The following is a 22,654-nucleotide window of genomic DNA, read 5'->3' on the forward strand; positions in this document are numbered from 1 at the left end:
AAATCGCATCATATGACCCCTTTAATCAAAATCGCATCATATGACCCCTTTAATCAAAATCGCATCATATGACCCCTTTAATCAAAATCGCATCATATGACCCCTTTAATCAAAATCGCATCATATGACCCCTTTAATCAAAATCGCATCATATGACCCCTTTAATCAAAATCGCATCATATGACCCCTTTAATCAAAATCGCATCATATGACCCCTTTAATCAAAATCTGAACATTTACTTCTGCTCTGGAATGGCATTCCTTTTCTGATGATGTCAGTTTGACGGCTTGGGCAGAATATCCTTAAACACACCCCTCCAGCCATTAGATTGCTAATGAGTGAGAGACAGAGGAGGAGTGCAAACATAAAACCATGCCCTCTATTCAATATTCCGAAAATAAAGTCGGCAAAAATTTCCAGTTCACGCACACTTTAAAGGCACAATATGCAATTTTCGCCGCTAGAGGGCGCGTATTCAAAATAAACAAGTAGTTTGATGACACAGTGACTGTGGAATCATGGGAGTTGTGGTCTTCATCCCCACAGCCGATGCAATCCGACAGGACTCAGGCAGAAATCATGTTCATGGATGAGCTAATGATTTGTTAAGGTAGTAGTATGAAGCAGGGTGAGGCTGAAAGCTGTCGAAGCGAAACGAGGCTGCTGAACGAGCGTGACACACAGCTCGAAAGCAGCGGAGCTTTTATTATGCCACAGTCGACCGCTTCTGCTCCTTCCAGTCATGCATGTGTGGGGTAAAGCAGCACTGTTTTATCATACTAGATACATTTGATAGTTCTGTTATAATGCTACTCTGTGCGGTCCTCACCGGTCTATTAAAATGCACAACATATTAAAGCATGTTTTTTAAAGAGTTTTTTCTATCTATTTGACTCGCTTGGTTTTGTACTGTTGTTCTTGCACCTTGTTTAAGTGATACTTTGAGGTTTTTACCAGCACCATGTGATTGATTCGGATCAGTGAATAGATGCTTTCCATACTTGATTATGTAAATAACAGCTATAAACCACCAAAGTCTTCCCTTGAACAACAAAACTTGTTTATTGCAACCAGAAATTGTCCATACATATTACTATTAACAATAATTGCTCTATAGAAACAGAGAATAGGATAAAGCAAGTAACAAAAGAGGAAGCAGCAGTCAGGCACAGCGAGCGTTCACAGAAGCCGAACAGTCTTTCCTGTGACGGTCAGATAATCTTCATCAGCAAGTGCTCTGAGGGCCTCGTCAAACATGTCCTTTGTGATGGCCTGAAATTACAGGAAAAAAACTGATGTTAAGATTTTCCTTGGGCTTGCAGTTTACATCATTTCTTACCAATATACAGCTGGAGTATCTATGCGTTATTAGTACTATTAAAGTAATGATAATAAAAAGAAAACATACCGCCTCTGACTGGCCACGAAGATCATCAAACAGCTGCTGGTACTTCATAGCTGGTGTTTTGCCCTTTGATTGGATGAGTTTTTTCAGGGCCTGAGCCACTTCCTCTTTACGCTTGCGTGCTGTAGCACTCATCCCTGTCCAAAAACAATCATCAGACTCTCTACAATTTGCATACAACATCCACAGGTACCAGTTAAGGCATAATAAAGGGATAAGTTGAGGAATAGCACTGAAAATGAAGTGTAACTAATAATAAAAATAAATATTTTATACACTTTAATTACATTGATTTATTACTATTTTATTCATTTAAAATATTTGACTTTTTATAGTAATTGTTCTTTTATTGAGTCACAGTAGCGGTCAGCATAAGCATTCATATCTGTACAGAATAAACCAATTAAAACCACCGTAATCTGCATTCGGCATCAACAGGCACTAGTTAAGGATAATTGGTCAAATTAAATCGAGGAAGAGCACCGATTATGAAAATTTTCAAAAAGAAGTGTAACAAATAATAAATATATATATTTATATAACTACGTTACAATTTATTATTACTATTTTATCAATTTAAAATATTTTAAAAGTAATTTGAGAAATATTTGATTACGAAACTAGCTAATAATAGATAAATCTACATAATAATAATTATTATTATTATTATATTACATAATTTAATAATGGTATATCATTTAATAATTATATAATTAAATTATCAATTTATTTTATCTATTAAAAATATAATTTTTATATTAATATTTTGAGGAACAGCCCTCAATTACTAAAATCATTTGATTATGAAGTAATTTTCAAAACGAAAAACGTAACAAATAACATTTTATATTATTACACTATAATTCGTTATTATAAATAATTTATTATTATAGTTATAAATAGAGTTTAGCCCATGTGACTTAACCTGACCAGTACTAACAGTTTATTACCCTACCTGTGGTGAGGATGGAGATATCCACGAATCCTGTCCTGGGATCAGTTGCGGACTGTTTTAGGGCCTCTCTGTGCAGTCTCTTGGCTTCCTCCACGTCAATGGACTCAACTTTGCTTGAGAAACGTACTTTAGCGTGAGCTTCAGCCAGTCTGATGAGAGACTCCAGCTGACGGGGGTACGCAGACACCATCCCTCTGCCACTGCCGATCTTACGCATGTCTACATAGGCCTGCAAGGGTCAAAATTAAGAATTACATGCCATACTACACTACTACAGGTACATTGATCTATATCCTTTATATACCTCTATAAGAGCCTGACTAGCTTCCTCACTGAGTCTGGGATGCACAGACGTGCGAGCGAAAGCGATGTAGTCTTTCAGCACAGCCATGTCCAGATGCTCCTCTTCAATCTGCTCTTCACTCTGATAATACAGAGCCACGAGGTGATGCGCGAGACGCCGGTCATACGCCTCATCCTGAGGGTCCAGCATCAGGAAGATCAAATCAAACCTAAGAACCAGAGATTTTTGAGTTTAGTGTTTAATAAAAAAAAGAGAAATGCTCAGGTGAGGTTACAAAAAAAGCTTTAAAAAAAATAAAATTAATAAGAAACCCCCCAAATGTTAAGTATTTTAGCATTTGGATGTTAAGCTTTAAAACAGTTTGAGATCATTAAAGGCAAAATTTACCCCATTTACTGTCTATAATAAATGTCTCTAGTGTTACTATGTTCAATTCATCAATTTAACAGTATGTATGTATACACATATACAGTGGTGTGAAAAAGTGTTGGCCTCCTTCCTGATTTCTTATTTTTTTGCATGTTTGTCACACTTTAATGTTATAATCCACTTCTGAGAGGACTTTATTGCTCACACACAAATATAACATAACATAAATAATATAACATTCATAAATTCAGTACCATGCAAAAATCTGGGCTCAGTAAAGTTTGTGGACGGTAACTTTTAAAGAAATTAATACTTTTATGTAGCAATGATGGATTTAATTGATCAAGAGTGACAGTAAAGACATTTATAAATCTCTTACAAAAATTTTAAATAAATGCTGGTCTTTTGAACTTTTTAATATTAAGCAGCACACCTGCTTTCAACCAGAGTTACTTTGGTATCAGTGAGGTATTTTTCTTTTTTATAAATTTACAACTTTGAATGTTTTTATTTTTTTACTTTCATTTTAATTTTAAGGTTTTAGCAATTTTGTGGCATGTTTGTCATTTTTATTCTTTTTTGAATTATGTCTATATAGTTTTATTTTAGCTTTTGTTATTTTACTACATCCAGTTGAATTAAATAAAAATGAGCCACTAGCTTGGTGAGTTAACATTTATTTCAGTTAACGTTTAATAAAAGCGTTTATTTACAGTTTAGACTAACTATTAAAACCAAACTTTTGAACGGTAGTGTAGCTCACTCTTCACAATCAACTGTAATCCTGATGGATAAAACATTCTTGCTTTCTCTCAGAAATACATCACATTCTGGATGTTAAGTATGTTTTAAATACTGTGTCATGTTGTGTTCTTACCTGGACAGAAGTGTGTGAGGCAGCTGGATGTTTTCTATAGTCGTCTTTTTGGGATTCCACTGAGACTCCACTGGATTGGCTGCGGCGAGAACGGAGGTCCGAGCATTAAGCTGGCAAATGATCCCAGCCTGGGACACACAAAAACTGCATTAATTACCTGTCCTGACAAAATCATTCACTCATGAAAACGATCGTTCACGCATCGCCCTCACCTTAGCAATAGAGAGCGTTTGCTGCTCCATGACCTCATGCAGCACAGATCGCGTGTTGTCGCTCATCTTATCGAACTCGTCGATGCAGCAGATGCCGTTGTCGCTGAGCACGAGCGCTCCTGTCTGCAGAACCAGCTGACGGGTTTCCGGGTCCTTCATCACGTAGGCTGTGAGACCCACAGCGCTGGATCCTTTCCCGGAAGTGTACTGACCACGAGGAACCAGGTTATACACGTACTGGAGCAGCTGGGATTTACTGGTGCCCGGATCACCGCAAAGCAGGATGTTGATCTCTGCGCGGAAGTTTCCGCGGCCCGTCTGAGTGAAGTCCTTACGGGTCCCGCCAAATAACTGCAACAGGATGCCCTGGAAAAAAATGCCTACTATTAACATGCATCCTGAGAAATATTTGAATAAAGTGAAGAAAAAAAACATGAGGCAGTCTTTAGCAGCACCAGCTAAAACTCACTTTCTTGATGTCCTCGTGTTCATAGATGCTGGGTGCCAGCGCAGACGACAGGCGTTCGTAGACGTCCGGTTTGGCAGCTAGTTCTTTGAGCATTGCGACCCGTTCTTTGGTGAAGAGTTTCTGCTCGCCATCCTCATCCAGTCCATGAAGACGCTTCTCATCCGTCTTCCGGAAGTGGATGACGTCGATGTGGGTCTTGTACACAGACTTCACCTGGCTCTGTCGTGGGTTCAGACGCATGGGGGCAGCTCTGTAAATGCCTGATGAGAATAACAGACATGCTGGTTAGTTTTTTCACAATACCAGTTATCTTATAATACAGGACGGTTTGAACTTCAATTAACATCAAATCTTTTAAAAAGTTGGATTTAAAATTCTATTTTCAAATCCAAGCACTTGTGCTAAAACATTTAGATTTAAAAAAGTAAAATAAATGATTAAATATAATTATTACACACTTACACACACACACACACACATACACCAACAACTACTATCATTAATATTAATAAATAATAGAATATTACATAACACAATATACTTAACATTTTTACTCTAACATTTATTAATATCTGTTATACTATTCTATGAACAATGATTATAAATTATAGAATATTATACATTATGTATTAACAATAATAACTTATATTATGTATACATATTACAATATACACAATATAAGTTAATCTTATATAATATCATACAATATAATGATCTATGAATAATTATTCATGATAATAAATTACACGACAATATAAATTAAAAATAAATTATAAAAGTAATAAATTAAAAATTAAATAAAATACTTTTATTTATATATATATATATATATATATATATATATAAAATTACTATTATTTTATTATTAATAAGTTAAAATATTTTATTATTTATTATTACAAAAAACACAAATGTTAGGAAATCTGAAGATTCATTTTTTAAGTTTCTTGACTTGATGTAATAAACTGTTCTTATCAGTTTTTCTAAAGAAAAGTATCCTAATGTAATGGGTCTGAAAGTTTAGCTATTAAACTATGTCTGCTCCATAACTTTGCGGAAGCTACAATACAGGCATTGTTCAGAGTAAAGAAAGAGGAAAGTTCAAATAGGATCAGGCACTCTATATAACCACATAAGAAAGCTTCAATGACAACAGGCCGTACCAGTGATGTTTATTCTGTCTCCAGGCTGCACTTTGTCAACTAGGTCATTGTGTGCATAGACGACTGTGGTGTGTGGCGTCTGACCCGCAGGCATGTCCTCCGGAGATTCCTGCAGTTTTATCTGTTAGGACAAAAGATATTGAAATAATAATAATACGCCTCAATCTTTGTTAGGGTCAAAAGGACTAGTTAACAAATGCAATCAAGAATAACAACCTTTCTTAACCAAAATGACAATGCAAATTTGCAAAAAAAAAAAATTTTTTTTTTATAAATATATAAAAAAGAACAAATACAATAAAGATTATAAATTAACTGACCATTTGTTTGTCAGAGAAGGCGGAGCGGTTATGCACCAGCGCCATGCTGTGGGTGGTGTTGCAGTTGCGGCAGACGGCAGGTTCAGCGATGCGCCCGCGGTCCACCTCCACACGAGTGTTAAACACACACACCTGACAGCGGAAAAATGCCTCCTGCATCTCAGGGATCAGCTGAGAGGTGCGGATCACCATCCCACTGATGGTGATGAGCTGGTCAATATCTGAAAGGAGATCAGAGACGATCACGTGACGGCTGCAGACATTTATCAATAAACAGGGATCATTCATAGACGACTGTGGGGTGTGGCGTCTGACCCGCAGGCATGTCCTCCGGAGATTCCTGCAGTTTTATCTGTTAGGACAAAAGATATTGAAATAATAATAATACGCCTCAATCTTTGTTAGGGTCAAAAGGACTAGTTAACAAATGCAATCAAGAATAACAACCTTTCTTAACCAAAATGACAATGCAAATTTGCAAAAAAAAAAATTTGTTTTTTATAAATATATAAAAAAGAACAAATACAATAAAGATTATAAATTAACTGACCATTTGTTTGTCAGAGAAGGCAGAGCGGTTATGCACCAGCGCCATGCTGTGGGTGGTGTTGCAGTTGCGGCAGACGGCAGGTTCAGCGATGCGCCCGCGGTCCACCTCCACACGAGTGTTAAACACACACACCTGACAGCGGAAAAATGCCTCCTGCATCTCAGGGATCAGCTGAGAGGTGCGGATCACCATCCCACTGATGGTGATGAGCTGGTCAATATCTGAAAGGAGATCAGAGACGATCACGTGACGGCTGCAGACATTTATCAATAAACAGGGATCATTAAGCGCTGCTTCTCTTACCTTCAGGGTTGAGTGCACGCATGTTTCTGGTTTTCAGGGCGCTGTAGGGACGCACTTGAATCTGATGCTCCAACACGGAGTCTGGGAGACGATCGAAGAAGAGCTCATTGACGGCCATATCAAAAGTGGGGATGACTTCCTGTGAGGATAAGAGTCAGAGACATTCAGTAACAGGTCAAAGTGACAATACAAGAGTTTTTTAATGTTGTTGAAAGAAAAAGCTCACCAAGGCTGCATTTACTTGATTAAAAAATAAGTCAAATTGTGAAATATTATTACAATTTAAAATAACTGTTTTCTATGTGAATATATTTTAAAATGCAATTTATTCTTGTGAAGCAAAGCTGAATTTTCAGCATCATTACTCCAGTCTTCAGTGTCACATGATCCTTCAGAAATCAGTCTAATATGCTGATTTGCTGATCAATGTTGAAAACTTTTGATGAATAGAAAATTCAAAAGAACATTATAAATGTCTTTTCATCTTTACTTTATTATACATTTAATGTGTCTTTGCTGAATAAAAGTATTAATTCCTGTCCAAAAAGTCGTACTGATCCCAAACCTTTATGGGTAGGAACTTTTTGATGCTTATTTTTTATTACTAGGCTCATTACTCTCTCACCTGCGGATAACAGATCAGCTGACGGTAGAGATCAGCGTCAAATGTCTGAATATGACTGCAGTTCACATTCAATACCGGCTCTCCAACGACGCTGATCTGAAACACACAAAACAGCCATATATTATAACACAAGAACTGGATATTAAGATACATGAGCAATCATTGTTTATGCCTTTCTAATCAGTACTGCACTTCTCACCTCATCCAGTTTCTGCATATAAAGAGGCTCATTCAGATCCAGCCCAGCATTCTCCTCCTCTCTGGAGTTGGGGGCTGTGAATTGCTGAAGGAAACGCTGCAAAAAAAGAACACAGATTCTCAACCAAAGATCATTTTGTCATGGAAGAAAAGCTTTATGCCAGTCAGCTGTGGATGAGTGTAGTGACACAGACAGCAAACACACCTGAAACTTCTCCTTGCAGGTTCCCACGTTGACATCAGTCCCCCAGATCACCAGTCTCTGTCCTGCACCCTGCTCGCTATTTATATTTCAGTGTGAGTTTGCTTATAATTTATATTTTGAAATGCTTTTATTTCATATTTTATTTTAATTTGTAATCATTTTGTTCTGCGTTTTGTCTTTTTTTGTCATTTATTTTTTGTTTTTGTTTTCAAAATATTACCATTTCTTTTTTATTTCAGTTTTAGTTTGTTTTTATTTACAGTTAGTAATTTTAGCTCCAACAAACTTATTTCAGTTCGTTTTGAATGCAACATTTCTAACATATTTTATTTCAGATTTATTTCAGTTTAAGTTGTCAAGTAAGTTTTAGCTAAAATAGTATAGATTTAAGATGGATATGGATTTCTGTATTTTGTGACCTTAAGTATTATCCAGTACAATAGTATTGCAATAATCATGTATTACTTAAAAAATGTTTTATAATTTATATAAAATAAAAATATTATTTTAAATCAATTATTACATTTATTATATTGTAATACTCAAAAAAAAGGCTTTCCCTCTTTTTTGTCCTTAGCTGATCACATGCCTAATGCACATGAACAAACTCCAAAAATAGTCCATACTCACAACAGAGTAAAATATTAACAATTATAAGTACCCGTAAATATTAAATCTAAATGAACGACTTATTAAAAACTACCAGCAAGCCAAAAATCAAAAGACTAATCTCTTAAACTATTTAATTTTTAAAAATGAAACGGCGAATGACAACAGCTTTCACTCACTGGCTCCGAATGCATGTCGACCTGTGGAGCTTTCCGGACAGATCCCAGGTCGGCCCGCTGACGTGCTGGGGTCCCGCGTATGCCGCTGCGGGGCGTTCCTTCCACCCTGGAACTGGGAGTGCCATACATCAGCGGAGAACTCGCATCGACCTCGCTCTGCAGGACTGGATAAAACAAATCTCAATGAATTCTCAAATCAAATGACCTCTAAAAATCTGCTTAATAATTCAATTCAATGCAAGTAAAATGTTGAATACGAGCTGTACCAGAGCGTGGGGCCATAGGGCTGGAGAACAGCGACACGTCCTGAGCAGCTGTGTCCATGGCTGGAGATGTGGGCATGGGCTGAAGCTCCGTGGACGTGTCATGAGCTCTCGACCGCTGTGACGGAGGGGAGAGAGGGTCCTCACTCGCGGCTGCAAACACACACAAACCGTTCACATGCAGCTACTGTCAAAGACAAACCTGCCCGAATCTGATTAGAAAACACACTACATGCATGCCAGTATGTGTGTGCATTAAAATCAACGCAACTCACGGGTCGGAGGGTCTCTCTTACGGCTCTGGGATGATGGTGAAAACATCTCGACTCAAAACTGAAAGGTTAAATCTCAAAATTAGTAAGCTGGAACCAAAATTCATTCAAATGAATAATATTTACTACATTTATTGTTATATATTATTACGTTTTAATGTTAAATATTAAATTCCTTAGTTTTGAATGTGTACTAACATTAAATTTAGTTCATGTAAAACTCAAATAGTTGCATGTTTATGTTTCATACACAGACTACTTCAAAATATATGAAACTGAAAATGTCATTTAACATGTTAATGACTTATGACATATAATAACTAATGATTAAGTTATTATAACCTGTCATAATTATAAAAGTTATAGAAATATTATAAGAGTTATATTATAAAAGTTATTTTTATACTATGACAGCAGACCTCATTTTTTATTTTTTCCCAAGAATCAAAGAAATTAAATCACGGTCTTTGTCACAACACTGTAAAATGGCAATGCATCACAAAACACTTATTGGTTACCTCATTACCTCATGGCCCAATAAATAAATAACCAATCAACAAGAAGACACATTTTGGCAACTAATACTGAAACAAGTTTAATGCTTACATGAGATGCCCAGAGATAGATATAATAACTGTCCACGTATAAAAACGTATTAATATTTAAACTACATAGCACATTTATTTAGTAAGCACATTTGAGAAAGGAATTGTGAGTTTTATTAGGAAAGCATGAAGGATGCACATTTTGAGTTGCTACATTTATACTCGAAGTCAACTAGCAGCACGCTGCATCACCCACAACAATGACATAACTTAGTATTTTAACCAGAATATCTATTATTTTTAATTATAAGCTTACTAAGTCAACGTCCAATTGACCGATACCTTTTTTTTAGGGTTATCGTGATTACGTCTACTTTCAAGCACGGTGACTTTATACAGAAACACAACACTTACCGTACGCACCGTTTCCCTTCAAAAGTGAATGGTGGCGCGAAACTGTCCGTGACGTAAATATCGCGGGGAAATTTTGACCAACCAACAATACGCTCCTCACTATCAGTCGAGAGGGGGGGAAGTGAGACACGTGTGTGCTTAAATCATATACAACTCGTTATTTCTTAGATTAAGCAATACAATCCCAATTAAGGATGTTTAAAATTACAATAAACATTTTTTTTCCAAACGTTCTTAATGGCAGACTTACAATTATAGGACGGGTTACATAAACGAATCCCATCAGCTGTTTGGTATCGTCTGAAGTTTTCGCGGGAAAGAACAGAATAAACAGAGGTAATTCCTCTGACATCCACTAGATGTCCATGTGGACATGAAGTGCCAACACATGCCTGCATATAGAAAAACAACTGTACCATCCTCAGGAAATTATGAATGACTTTTTGGCCCCATTAATGAAGATTATTTATTAATACAAGTCTAAGGCAGGGAAATCAAACTAATTTTAATTTGTATTGCTTATATAACTGCAAAATTATTTTTAAAAAATGAAATGTAACAAATATCCTAACCTTCTTGCTTTAATTCGACTCTCGTTTCATTTTATATGATTTTTGTACTGAATTTGTACATTGAATGTGCTTCTCAAATGCATGGATGTGAAAAAAATAAATGAATAAATGGATGTACAGTATATTTCCAAGTATTCAATACACTAAACACCCTTAACAACAACAACAACAACAACAACAACATCATAATAATAATAATGAACCAAAAATTTTTTATTCGTATTTATTTATATTAATTTTCTCTCGATGATCCTTCTTTCTTCTAATTTTTACGCATTCAAACATGCCCTCATGTCCAAAAAAATGAAGTATGATAATAATAATAATAAATACGAACGAAAAAAACTTTTAATTTATTTATTCAAATTCATTTTTTTTATTATTTAGGAAGGTTGGTGATGGCGCATTAATTTAATTTTCTCTCACTGATCCTTCTTTCTACACTTACATACGCATTCAACTTGAGGTCATAATAATAATAATAAAGGACAAAATATTCGTAATAATATAAATGATTATTATTTTAAATGCGAACGAAAATCAATTATTATAATAATAATACCATTGATAATAATAAATACGAACGAACCAAACATTCATTTTGTCAATTTAAATGTATTTTATTTTTTATTCATATTTATTCATTTGAGTATGCATGCATGTACTGTATGCAGGTAACGGCGCATTAGGCTAAATGACTTTTCTCTCATCAGTATGTTCTTCCAAACCCGCATACGCATTCAAACATGTCCTTATGTCCTACAGCATGAAGTTCTGACAGACTGTTCTTAAAAGTTGCTGGTAGGCGTTCATGCACACCCGAGTCTCCTCAAATAGGAGCACAGGCGGAACATGTGACTGACGCTGGACATTCACTGGCTTCTGGAAGGGGGCGGTGGTGCCGTGACGCAAGCCGTGCGCTTGTACTTATGCAGGCGGACGGCAGAGTTTCGATAGAGAGCTACGAGGACTTTAACACCTGTACGCGAGACAGCCAGACTTTCGGAGATACGCGCTGGGTGCGCGAGACAGGGTGTGATTGCGCGTGAAAAATTACGCTTTTTGTGGACTGGGACAAGGAAAGGATCTGCTGGTTTGAGTTTGAGTTTGGCTGCGTCCATGTCTGACATGTACAACCTGGACTCGCAGTGCGTAACGCCACCATGCAACATGAGCTGGGCCGTGGAGCCTGCCAACTTCTATGATAATAAAGTCATGCCAGGGGATGCCAAATCCGGGGGAGAGCATGGCACGTCCGAGGACAACAACAACAACAGCAGCAGCAGCATGATGGAGCTCAGCAACGCGCCTGCCATCTACGATGATGAGAGCGCCATCGACTTCAGCGCCTACATCGAGTCCATGTCCACGGTTCCTCTGGAGATCTGCAACGACGAGCTCTTTGCAGACTTGTTCAACAACACCGTGAAGCATGAAAAGCCCGACTTTTACCTGGCAGGCGCTTTTGCGCAAAAGAGCTCGGAGAGGCTGCAGCGCCAGGATGGAGGCTTTGGCAAGGGCGCGTTTTGCGCACCGATCAAGAAGGAGGCGGACTGGAGCGACAGCGAACTGTCCTCGTCCTTACCATCTCAGATCGAGACGTGCGCGCAGACGTCCGTGAGCCTCATGCATACGGGCCAGCCGACACCTCCCACCACACCTGAACCAGAAGCCCACACCCGGAGGAGGCTGGGAAAGGAAAAGGGCAAAAAGACAGTCGACAGGCACAGCCCGGAGTATCGGCAGCGGCGCGAAAGGAACAATGTCGCCGTGCGTAAAAGCAGGGACAAGGCGAAGCAGCGCAACCTGGAGATGCAGCAGAAGATGATCGAGCTGAGCGCCGACAACGCGCGCCTGCACAAAACCATCGATCAGCTGACGCGAGAGCTCAGCAGCCTCAGAAACTTCTTCAAACACATGCCAGACACTTCTTTTGGGACTGCGGCGCGCGCGGCTGTTGACAGTCGGTGAGGCGCGTAGAGAGTTATGAGAGAGTAAGAGAGTGCGCTCCCCAACAACCTTGCCAAAAACATACCTCAGTGAACTTGAATTACTATGTTCTTCTGTAGCAGACCTGCATTAAGTTACACATTGGATGATGGACTTTGGCACCGCATGGTGTCATGATTATTTTTGTGAATATTTTTGTATTCTAAATTATTACAGAAAAAACTTCATATGTTTTTATGGTACTTGTTTTATAATTCCCCAAAACTTCGTATTAATGCAAGAGCATGTTTGAAATTGTACAGTGTGTACAAATGTATAATAAAACGACGTGAATTTTCAAAAAGATCCATGTGAACGCGCATGTGTGCTCGGGGGCGGGTCTGAGGGGGCGTGGTCTGTTGAAAGGTGTAGCAGTCAGCTCAACGGGATTGTGAGTATAGAGATTTTTCAACTTAAAAATAAAAATAGTCAAGTAAAATAAGATTTGTGGTAAACACTTTTGCAAATGCCAGATTCATCTGCCATACCTCAAAGGAAAACTCTGAAGCTGCTGGTTTTGCTTTTAAATATAAGTTGGTCAGTAAGGGCCACAACTAAAGGTTCGAGTTTAAGACGAATTGAAGCAACTTTTCAGAAAGAGAACAACAATGGTATTCACAGGTGAATACAAAAGGAGCAGCATTTTATCCTAGTTTAGTTAGACCTCTTCATAGATTCATAAATGTGACCACTTTACAAACAATTTAGAAACAATTCAATGGCATACATTTCTGCTTTTATTGTTGTGGACTTAGTCACTGGAGTCAAATTAGAAATAAAAATATGTAAAATCAATTTTGCATACTGGTTATTAGACACTTAAAATGCTTGTGAAATCTTTAATGAAAATGACTTAATCAGTTATTTGCTGGCATAAAACTTTTGTTTATAGTAAACGTAGGTATTCAGCTGTCATAGAGAGCAATAAATCAATTACTGTACAAATAAATAAACTTCAACACCACCATAATGTAATCAATCAGCTGATACTGGACATCACATGAGCATCTTTCATACTATTATTATTAGTTGATGGTTCTGGTTTTCTTAACAGTTTTCAAAATACGACAGGCTCCAGAATGAACATTGGTAGAATTATTCTAGCACTCTACACTTTTTTGTTTATTTACATACACTCTAAAAATTGCTGGGTTGTTTCAACCCAACTTTGGGTCAAATATGAACTAACCCAACTTTTGGGTTAAAAATTGAATGTAAAAATTTAACCCAACGGTTGGGTTAGTCCATATTTGACCCAAAGTTGAGTTGAAACAACCCAGCAATTTTTAGAGTGTACATTTGGAAATAAGGCAAGACCAGTGTTGACTAATTATTCTATTTAAACAATAAAATGAGCAGATAAGTGTGCTAGACAGTGGAGGTCAAACTCCTCCAAACCCATCCAAACAGTGTGACTTCTGTTGACGACGTGGACGAAGACGCTGAGAGGACCGATCTCCGACCCAAGAACATTTTCCACACTGTAACCCTGACAAACAATTAACTATGAATTCAAAACAGAAATGGTTCTAAATGACCGACACTTTCACACTGCTAGTCCAGAATCGTACCTCAGTACATCTTGTCGAGTTCAAAAGAGATTTAATGGTCAACTGAAACGCATGCACATGAATGCATTAATATCATAATTTGATTCATACGATGTGGCAGGAATATGGAAAAAAAACTATGAAACATTAATATTTTTTGCTAACTCACAGACAACCCTGGAAATCATTTAGACTCTGAAGGCCTCAGGAAATCAACCCTGTCTGACCTCATCTAATCAAGCATTTTAAGACATTTTCGCTTGACAGCATTAGACAAAATAATGTTAAAGGCTTCTTTTGCATGGTTATAGTTGCATCAGCTAAACACATTATGAAAATGGCTTAGTATTCAGTAAATTCTTAATAATTTACACTTAAGACTGAGATTTTGTGCTTAAGAAACAAGTCAAAATAACAATAAAACATTGTTAAGATCAGAACATCTATACTTTCTCTTTCATACATCATTTACTCAGTAGTCCCAAATTGTCACAAACTTCATAACTTTATTCAGGTTCTGTGGGTGAAACTCATTTCTGATAACGTATGAGGTATCTTGTTAATCTGTTCCATAATATGTGACCCTCCGCCTTCGCTGAAATTTCCAGGAAATGTAACATTTTCGTTTCTGCATGAGCGATAAAATCATGCTAGCTTCACTTTCTCAAGTGTTAATGATAATCATTTTAACGTCATGTGAGATGTAGATACAGCTGTCTTAAGAGTTTGTTTTCAAGAATTAGATTCAGCAGAATGTCATGAAACCTGTCATGAAGACGTCTACGTCATATATCAGCCCAAAATATGTATATTTACATGAATAAAATTCACTATTATGATTGTATGACATTACATATGTGATCATGTGCAAAATATCATTCTCATTAGGTGCAAAAAAAGTACTTCATTATTTAAATTATGAAGTATGTATATATCATACTACTGTCTTTAATTTATGCTATTTAAAAAAAACCTCGACATGATTTTTCTATAACAGTAGTCAAAAGATGATATCATTTAAATTAATGCAAATTATTTAAATTGTAAAGGATTTATATATCATATAAATGTCTGCTGTACTGCATTTCATTTATGCTATTTAAAAAAAAATTGGACATGATTTTTCTATAACTAGTCAAAAGCTGATATTTAAATGAATGCAAATTATTTAAACTGTAAAGTATATATCTATTATAAAAATGTTTGCTGTATTGCATTTAATTTATTCTATTTAGGAAAACTGGACATTTTATTGTAACAGTAATGAAAATCTAACATGATTTAAATGAATGCAAATTATTATCTGCTTCATTTCCTTTAAAAAAATTTTTTTTTTTACATATGATTACAACATGTTTTTGTCCCCCGTGGGAATGAACGTTTCCTCATACAGCAGCTGAAAGCACCTCACCTTGATTTTAATGGTACAGTGGCTCAGTGAGGAGCAGCTCAGAAACACCTCCAGCTGCATCTTTACGATGGGTTCATCCATCACTGCTCCACATGCTAAACAGACGAATCCTTTTCTAGAAACCAACACACATGCAACTTTTATTGCTGTTTTTTTTAATGTTTGTTGAGTCATTTTCAGTTTGAGGGCTCAAAGGCACCATGATTCATCACTTTAGCTTTAGCTCTTACACAGGAATGTGAAAACAATTTAGCCATGTGGTGGGTTGTGATTAAACACAATGTAATGGAGGCGTCTTACACATTAAAGTGATAGTTCACCTTCAGTTGCTGGTCCCCATTGACTTGCATAGTGTGTTTTTTTTCTCCATACTATGGAAGTCAATGGGGACCAGCAACTGAAGGTGAACTATCCCTTTAACTCTGAACACATATGGGTCAACAACCTTACGGACTGTACAAGACCAACACATGCATTTAGCATTCCAGGACAGCACCATTATTCTGTATATTCTATTTGTCAGATGCTTTTATTCAAAGGACTTGCATTGGTTTTCAAGGCATACATTTTTTTTCATGCATTTGCTGGGAATTAAATCCATAATCTTGGCATTGCTGGCGTTATGATCTACAGTTTGTCTTATAGGAATGTCAATGGATAAAGTTGACAAGTGTGAATGAAGTGTGAATGAGAGTCCAAACAGCTGATAAAAACATCACAATAATCCACAAGTAATTCTTATAAACTCGCAGCTTTTCACTTCACACGACATTAATTTGATGGACTGGAGTTGTGTGATTGTGATGTTTTTATCAGCTGTCTGGACTCTCATTCTGACGGCACCCATTCACTGCAGAGGATCCATTGCTGAGCAAGTGCTGTAATGCTACATTTCTCCAAATCTGATGAAGGAACAAATTCATCTACATCTTCTTGAATGGCCTGAGGGTGAGTGAATCTCCAAGAAATGTTCATTTTTGGGTGAACTATTCCTTTAAGTCTGTTTCTGTGGCTTTGGGAACAAAATAAAATGCCACAAACACGTCCCCTATAATGTACTTTGGGAAAACTCAATTTTCTGACTTGCTTCTTAATAAAGAAAGCATTTGGGACTCAATAAACACTTCATTTTACAAGATGACACAAGTAGGACTTGGCAGCTGTGATGCTGCTTTAATAACGCCTAGGAAATAGTTCTCTAGAACTAATGTTAATCTGTCAGCCCATCCTTATCACAGATGCTGTAGAGGTTGATGTTCACTCAGGATTGCTTCTGGTATTTAAAGTTCACCAGTGTGGACTTAGAACTGGTTTAGAAGAACTTTGGACTTACTGTTGTTCTCGAGTCGCTAAACGGCAGCTCTCGCAGCGGCTGCAAGTGGGCCAGGAGAACGCTGTGCTTTCATCCACTGCTACAACCACACCTGCACATAACCATATGCAAATAACAAATCATTAAAATCCTTTCATTGACACACTTGACTCAAATCAATTTGCTTGTTGATCACAGGATAAACTATGTATTGTATTAGTAACTAACACAGTTGCACTCTTAAAAATTAAGGTTCCAAAAGGGAAGCCATAGAAGAACAATGTTTAGTTCACCTTTCAGTGAACAGTTTTTTTTAAATAACCATTTTTGGAACCTTCTGTGGAATCAGGGGTTCCGTGAATGTTAAAGGTTCTTCATGGAACCATAGATTGATTTTTAAGGATGTCATCTTTAACAATTTGTTTGCTAGTTTCAGTTTACTGGTTATGAATAAGCCCATTACTGCTATTTTTACTCCTTACTGCGTAAATTAGCTCATCACTGTTATTTTTACCCTTCTGATTTGACCTACTACTGTGAAATGAACCATGAAATTTTATACAGAAATAAATGAACACATCTGACTTCATCTGAGAACTTTAAATTTAGTCTCTGCATGGACATTTTCTGACCAATAACATCATAAAAGCAGTAACACAAGCACACAAACACATCTGTGTTACATAACAAACAGCAGGCAGTGTGATAAGACTCCTGCGTGAACCTCTGCACTCAGCCAGAAGCTGAAGTTGCTGACCACTGCAGAAGATAATTTGTGCTTGTTACACTTTTGAATCAGATCATTTGTCTTATCTTCAGGGTGAAATGGCCACAGAGATTCAAAGAATAACACGGAGTGTCAAATATCACATTTCTATCCTCTAATTGAACGTGGAAAAATATAAACAATGTCTGCATGAAACCTCAGTGTGGATGACAAAATATGACATAACAGAATCTAAATGTATGCTTCATGCCCTTGGTCGTCCACAGGGATTTCAGCTTGAATAATTTCCATTCAGTAGTTTTGAACGTTTCCTTAAAACAGACAATCTGTAATGCATTATAAAGCATTCATGGCTGAATATCATAAAAACATGCGCAGGTCATTTTTCACCACAAAATTAAAAGAAAAAATTATTTATTCCTGATAAAGAAAATAATGCATCTTTTTAGGACCATTAAGAATTTGTGACATTGTTTTCATGACAAATAGTACAAATGCAGACTTGTTTTGTGTAATTTATTTAAATAATTTAATGATTTAAATAAATACTACCATGATGTTTACATACATTACAATATAATGACTAATATTTACTTGTTACTAGTCATTATTCAAATAATTACTAATATGATTTATTATAATTAATCAAATTATTTTCCAATTAGAGTAATGAAAATGATCATGAAAATAATGTCAAGATGCAAAGATGAGAGGAAATGAGAGCAAATGAAATGTACACAAATTTAAACATTTTTACACAATATTTTCTCAAAGTTCTCTAAAAATTATTTGAAATGTTCATTATCCATTGAGAATTTGTTGGTAGATTTTCTGGTAAAGATAAAGCATGACATTACTATACCATAACAACAAAATTATTTTAGTAAAATTCAATTTTTAAAAAAATATATATTATAATAATTTTAAATAATGTTTTTAAACGAATTTCCCATCTGCCATTGGTCAGTCAAAGACCAAAGAGTAGACAGTATGTTTATTTACTCAATATGTTTAGGGAGATTTTTTTTGTTTTAGAGAAATTCTGACTACTAACTCTACACAAATTTCTGCAATTGTTTTTTCCATTCAGTTTTTAGCCAGGCATTTTTTAGCCTGTTTTCTACTGTTTTTAGCCTTTAACATAATTTTTTCTACAAACTGCCACTGCAAAGCCATTCTATGAATATTACTGCAGATAAACCGACCCCTGTATGATGCATGTGGTTAATTGATTTACATGTCAGATGGTCTCACCCCGTCTAACTGGACAGCTCTTGGGCAAAAAACAAGTTGCGAATAACACACAACTGTGTTTTCCATTTTCTGAATGATACATTTTTAGATATGTTGCCTTCTGGTCGGCGCTACAGAGCACTGAGCACCAGAACAGTCAGGCACAAGAACAGTTTTTTTCCCACAAGCTATATTGAATATTCAGCTATATTCAATACTTAATTCAATTAATCTTTCATAATTATACATCGTCCATCACAACTAACATAGTATATTTATATTAAACTGCACACTTTGTAAATAACATATCTGCACACTAATAAACATATCTGTACATTTATCTAAACTATTACATTTTTTCCTATATTTCTATTTCTGAATATAGTACATTATTAAATTTTCTTTTTTTATTATATTAGTGTTATATTACATCCCCACTGTGTTATTCCTCTGTATGTCTGCACTATCATGTATCTCTGCACTATGTTGTACTTTCTTCTACACTGGAAGCTCCTGTCGTCAAGTCAAATTCCTTGTGTGTGTAAACATACTTGGTAATAAAGCTCTTCTGATTCTGATTCTGATATGTGGTATTACTGATGATATTTAAAAAAGCAATGAAATAACTCTCAAAAACTATTATTGCTAAGAAGATGGTCAATATTTGTGGATTATTTAAAGAGTGAAACAATTCAGAGAAATGGCATCACTTTGCATGAGTTAAAATAATATAATAAGAGAATGAACAGAACACTTTGTAACAAAATGTGACTTTTATATCTCAACACCAGGCAAAAAGACAACTTCAACATGTGGGAGAAAGATCTTTAAGGAGGAAGGAGCAAATAACAAACCACAAGAACAAAGCCTGAGCCAACAAACAACTGGTTTCATTTAAATGGCCAAAAATGCTGTTTTTGTCCATTTAAAAAGCAATGGCCCCCCTCCCACCCGAGATCTGGTTCTGTCAGGCTGGATCATACCAACTCCTCAAAACAAGGGAGGCTCTGGGGGGAATATACCAACCTGTGACAGTGCAGAGAGAGTATGGGAGGGTTTCTGGATCCAGGTGTTCTAGTATTATGGGCAGCGGAATGGAGAAGGATGGGTCCTCTGGTTCCAGTTGGATCACTGTCTGTTCCCAGCAGAGTATCTGAGCTGGTTTACGAAAAAGGAGCAGTAGTTTAATGTCATGGAACGTTCTACAGTCATGGCTCTGAGAAATAACAACATGAAGATTAATGTAGGAAACCTCTAAATCTCAAAATAGTTCAGACATGAAGAAGCAACCACAGAGACTTTCAGCTTGAACGGCTTCCATTCAGTAGTGCCGAACTTTTCCTTTAAAAAATAAATAAATAAATAACATTTTTATGCATTATAAAGCATTTATGGCTGCATCTCATGAAAACATGTCAAGGTCATTTTTCACCCAAAAATGAAAAGGAAAAGAAAAGAAAAAAAAGAAAAGTGATGCCTATTTTTAGGAACATTTTGTGACATTATTTAAAATTAAGCACAAATTCACTTATTTATTGATTTTGTAATTTATTTAAATAATTTAATTATGTACATAGATACTACCATGACGTATAAATACATTATTATGTAAAATATATAATTATTTATTACAACTTATACTATACTATATATACTACATAATATCATTCTTTTCACATTACTCACATTACAGTAATGAGATTATCATGAAAATAATGTCACAATGCAAAAAAAATGTTAATAGTCCAAAAATGAAAAAAATTATATAACTGATTATTTTTCTCTTTTGATTTCAGGGTAAAACGTGACCTGGACATGTTCTTTACATTGTTTTTAAGATGAATCCTCATAATGCCCAATAATACCTTATAGTCAGTTTTATTTTAGTATTATTGAGATATTATTATAGTTGTTAGTATAATTTTGAATCAGTTTTTATTTTTACATTTTCTGTTTAAATTTTAGTTAACGTTTTAATTAAAACTAGTAGATGTTTTGTGTTGTTGTTTTTTTTGTTATATAGTTTGTATTTATTATTATTTCAGTTTTAGTACATCAAGTTCAATTAAATAAAAAATAGAAATAAGGCCTTGGCAAAGAGATTTAATTTAATCTAGTTGCCAAGGCAACATTTCTCATTTTAATTTAATTTGTAAGTTTTTTTATATTTTAATTTCAAGTAACAAAATTTGTTTTGTTTTTTTAATGGTTTTAATTTTTGGTTCAGTTTCATTTAACTATAATAACCCTGAGGCATTGTTAATTATAATACTTTAGAATTACTACCATTATGGTAGACTGAACCAATAATTAGTAAGTCATGAGACAATGAGACAATACCAGCTGATGTGTTCATATATGTCCAACAGCGTCTCTGAACATCAGAAGGGGTTGTGTCTGCGGGGTTTCCAGCGCCTGTGTTACTGAGCTCTGGATCAGGCAGGATGGGCTCAGATACATGGTTATAGTTCTCCTGTTCCCCTCTGTGTTCAGCTCCATTTGCAGACTGGGATCTGTCACAAACAGCAGCATCTCCCTCTCGCTTGCATTTGAGCTCTGCAATACAAAGATGCATGTGGAAATCAGTGAATTTTATTAAATAAATTATTATGAACTGACTTGAGATTTTAAGATTAGCACTGGAATATACTTCTGTCAGGACCACTATAGTCAAAATGATAGATACTTAGCATAAAGTTTGGTTTGGCGGTATGGTTCTGTTCTGGGCAAAAACCTCCCTGCCCATCCATGCAGCCTGTCATGAATGAGCAGGGAGAGCAGCAATAATAACCCCCCCAGGGTTAACAGAACAGAACAAGGCAGATATCATTAATGTACTTAATGATATTTAAGTGTAACACTTTATTCAAGATAAAGGAGTCTGATTAGCAAGGAATATCAGAAAGCCAAGTCCTGACTGTGGCGAAAGGAGGAGCTGGGGATGGAGGAGGGTAATTTGCTCCTGAGCAAGCTGAAAAGCTGCTGAATAATACTGAATAGAGCTTATATAGGAATGCCGCGATAGGTGTCGTATTCCTATAGGTAGATGTGATCAGCTGAGAATCAGCTGATGCAAGCTTGACTCATGTGACCTGCCAGAAATAACGCTAACGCTTAATTTTTCAATGTACAATGCACATTTTCTCTTTTCAAATATGTGGACATAAATATTGTGTAAAATTGTGTAAAAGTTTGAGTATATCTCATGTGCAGGAATTCAAGAATGAAAGAAATTATTCTAATATTTCAATATGAAAAAACAATCTATATATTAGGTAACGCTATGTTACGACCCAATTTTGGGACATAAAATGTAAAAGAATAAAAAGCAGTTCAGATAAAGGGTAAATGGCAAAGGATTGCAATTATTTTGCAATAATAATATGTATGTAAATTTGGGGAAAATATGGGTGTTAATCAAACAACGGTTTGAATACACGAGGCTAAATACAACTTTTTTTTTTGCCTCATTTATAAAGACATAAATCTGTCATCATACACATATGTGCAATGTCAATAGCAAAACAAACAGAGCAAATCAAAACAAAACAAAAAAGGTTAATCTACTATCCACACCAGCGTGTGTGCATGACCCTTAACCTCCTACAAATAAATCCCAGGT

The 22,654-nt window shown here is 35.9% G+C and overlaps 4 protein-coding genes across 6 annotated transcripts in view; 1 reads left to right on the forward strand and 3 right to left on the reverse strand.

Annotated features, from left to right (window-relative positions):
* Positions 1-1,052: 1,052 nt before the first annotated feature.
* On the reverse strand, positions 1,053-10,328 carry LOC107599677 (DNA replication licensing factor mcm4-like). The gene is made up of 17 exons (XM_016291338.1): positions 10,239-10,328; positions 9,283-9,340; positions 9,011-9,160; positions 8,719-8,908; positions 7,957-8,032; positions 7,753-7,848; positions 7,554-7,649; positions 6,929-7,067; positions 6,626-6,846; positions 5,756-5,876; positions 4,593-4,852; positions 4,124-4,489; positions 3,912-4,039; positions 2,666-2,873; positions 2,362-2,590; positions 1,410-1,543; positions 1,053-1,273 (listed from the first exon to the last, which is right to left on the reverse strand). Exons 2-17 carry the CDS (start codon positions 9,326-9,328, stop codon positions 1,181-1,183), a joined length of 2,553 nt encoding a protein of 850 aa, XP_016146824.1. The 5' UTR covers positions 9,329-9,340; positions 10,239-10,328; the 3' UTR covers positions 1,053-1,180.
* Positions 10,329-11,767: 1,439 nt separating this feature from the next.
* On the forward strand, positions 11,768-13,105 carry LOC107599676 (CCAAT/enhancer-binding protein delta-like). The gene has a single exon (XM_016291337.1). The coding sequence runs from the start codon at positions 11,930-11,932 to the stop codon at positions 12,779-12,781; it is 852 nt and encodes a 283-aa protein (XP_016146823.1). The 5' UTR covers positions 11,768-11,929; the 3' UTR covers positions 12,782-13,105.
* Positions 13,106-14,103: 998 nt separating this feature from the next.
* LOC107599730 (DNA repair-scaffolding protein-like) lies at positions 14,104-21,289 on the reverse strand. The gene is made up of 5 exons (XM_016291412.1): positions 21,280-21,289; positions 20,059-20,286; positions 17,094-17,184; positions 15,761-15,875; positions 14,104-14,288 (listed from the first exon to the last, which is right to left on the reverse strand). Exons 1-5 carry the CDS (start codon positions 21,287-21,289, stop codon positions 14,139-14,141), a joined length of 594 nt encoding a protein of 197 aa, XP_016146898.1. The 3' UTR covers positions 14,104-14,138.
* LOC107599675 (DNA repair-scaffolding protein-like) overlaps positions 20,115-22,654 on the reverse strand; it is a 56,373-nt gene continuing 53,833 nt past the window's right edge. The window contains exons 14-16 of one of the 3 annotated variants that reach the window (XR_001610687.1): positions 21,373-21,588; positions 20,285-20,373; positions 20,119-20,190 (exon numbers count right to left, since the gene is read on the reverse strand). Coding sequence is in view for 1 of the 3 variants with exons in the window: in XM_016291335.1 (XP_016146821.1) it covers positions 21,385-21,588 (204 nt within the window). In the remaining 2 variants the exon portion in view is untranslated. Of the gene's footprint in view, positions 20,191-20,284; positions 20,374-21,372; positions 21,589-22,654 lie in introns of those variants that run through there. The other 2 variants (XM_016291335.1, XR_001610688.1) reach the window with 2 other exon arrangements.

The sequence above is a fragment of the Sinocyclocheilus grahami genome, unplaced genomic scaffold (genome assembly GCF_001515645.1).
Source record: "Sinocyclocheilus grahami isolate Dianchi unplaced genomic scaffold, SAMN03320097.WGS_v1.1 scaffold270.1, whole genome shotgun sequence".
In the NCBI taxonomy this organism is placed as follows: Eukaryota; Metazoa; Chordata; class Actinopteri; order Cypriniformes; family Cyprinidae; genus Sinocyclocheilus; species Sinocyclocheilus grahami.

What these genes read in the sequence shown, in the direction of transcription:
- LOC107599677 (XM_016291338.1), bottom strand. Translation starts at nt 9,328, where the DNA reads ATGTTTTCACCATCATCCCAGAGCCGTAAGAGAGACCCTCCGACCC. An exon ending in CCTTCTCTGACAAACAAATG is followed by an intron (nt 5,877 to 6,625) that starts GTCAGTTAATTT and finishes TTGTCCTAACAG; the next exon opens with ATAAAACTGCAGGAATCTCC. An exon ending in AACACGAGGACATCAAGAAA is followed by an intron (nt 4,490 to 4,592) that starts GTGAGTTTTAGC and finishes ATTTTTTTCCAG; the next exon opens with GGCATCCTGTTGCAGTTATT.
- LOC107599676 (XM_016291337.1), top strand. Translation starts at nt 11,930, where the DNA reads ATGTCTGACATGTACAACCTGGACTCGCAGTGCGTAACGCCACCATGC.
- LOC107599730 (XM_016291412.1), bottom strand. An exon ending in CTCTCTCTGCACTGTCACAG is followed by an intron (nt 17,185 to 20,058) that starts GTTGGTATATTC and finishes GGTTATGTGCAG; the next exon opens with GTGTGGTTGTAGCAGTGGAT. An exon ending in TTAGCGACTCGAGAACAACA is followed by an intron (nt 15,876 to 17,093) that starts GTAAGTCCAAAG and finishes GTTGGTTTCTAG; the next exon opens with AAAAGGATTCGTCTGTTTAG.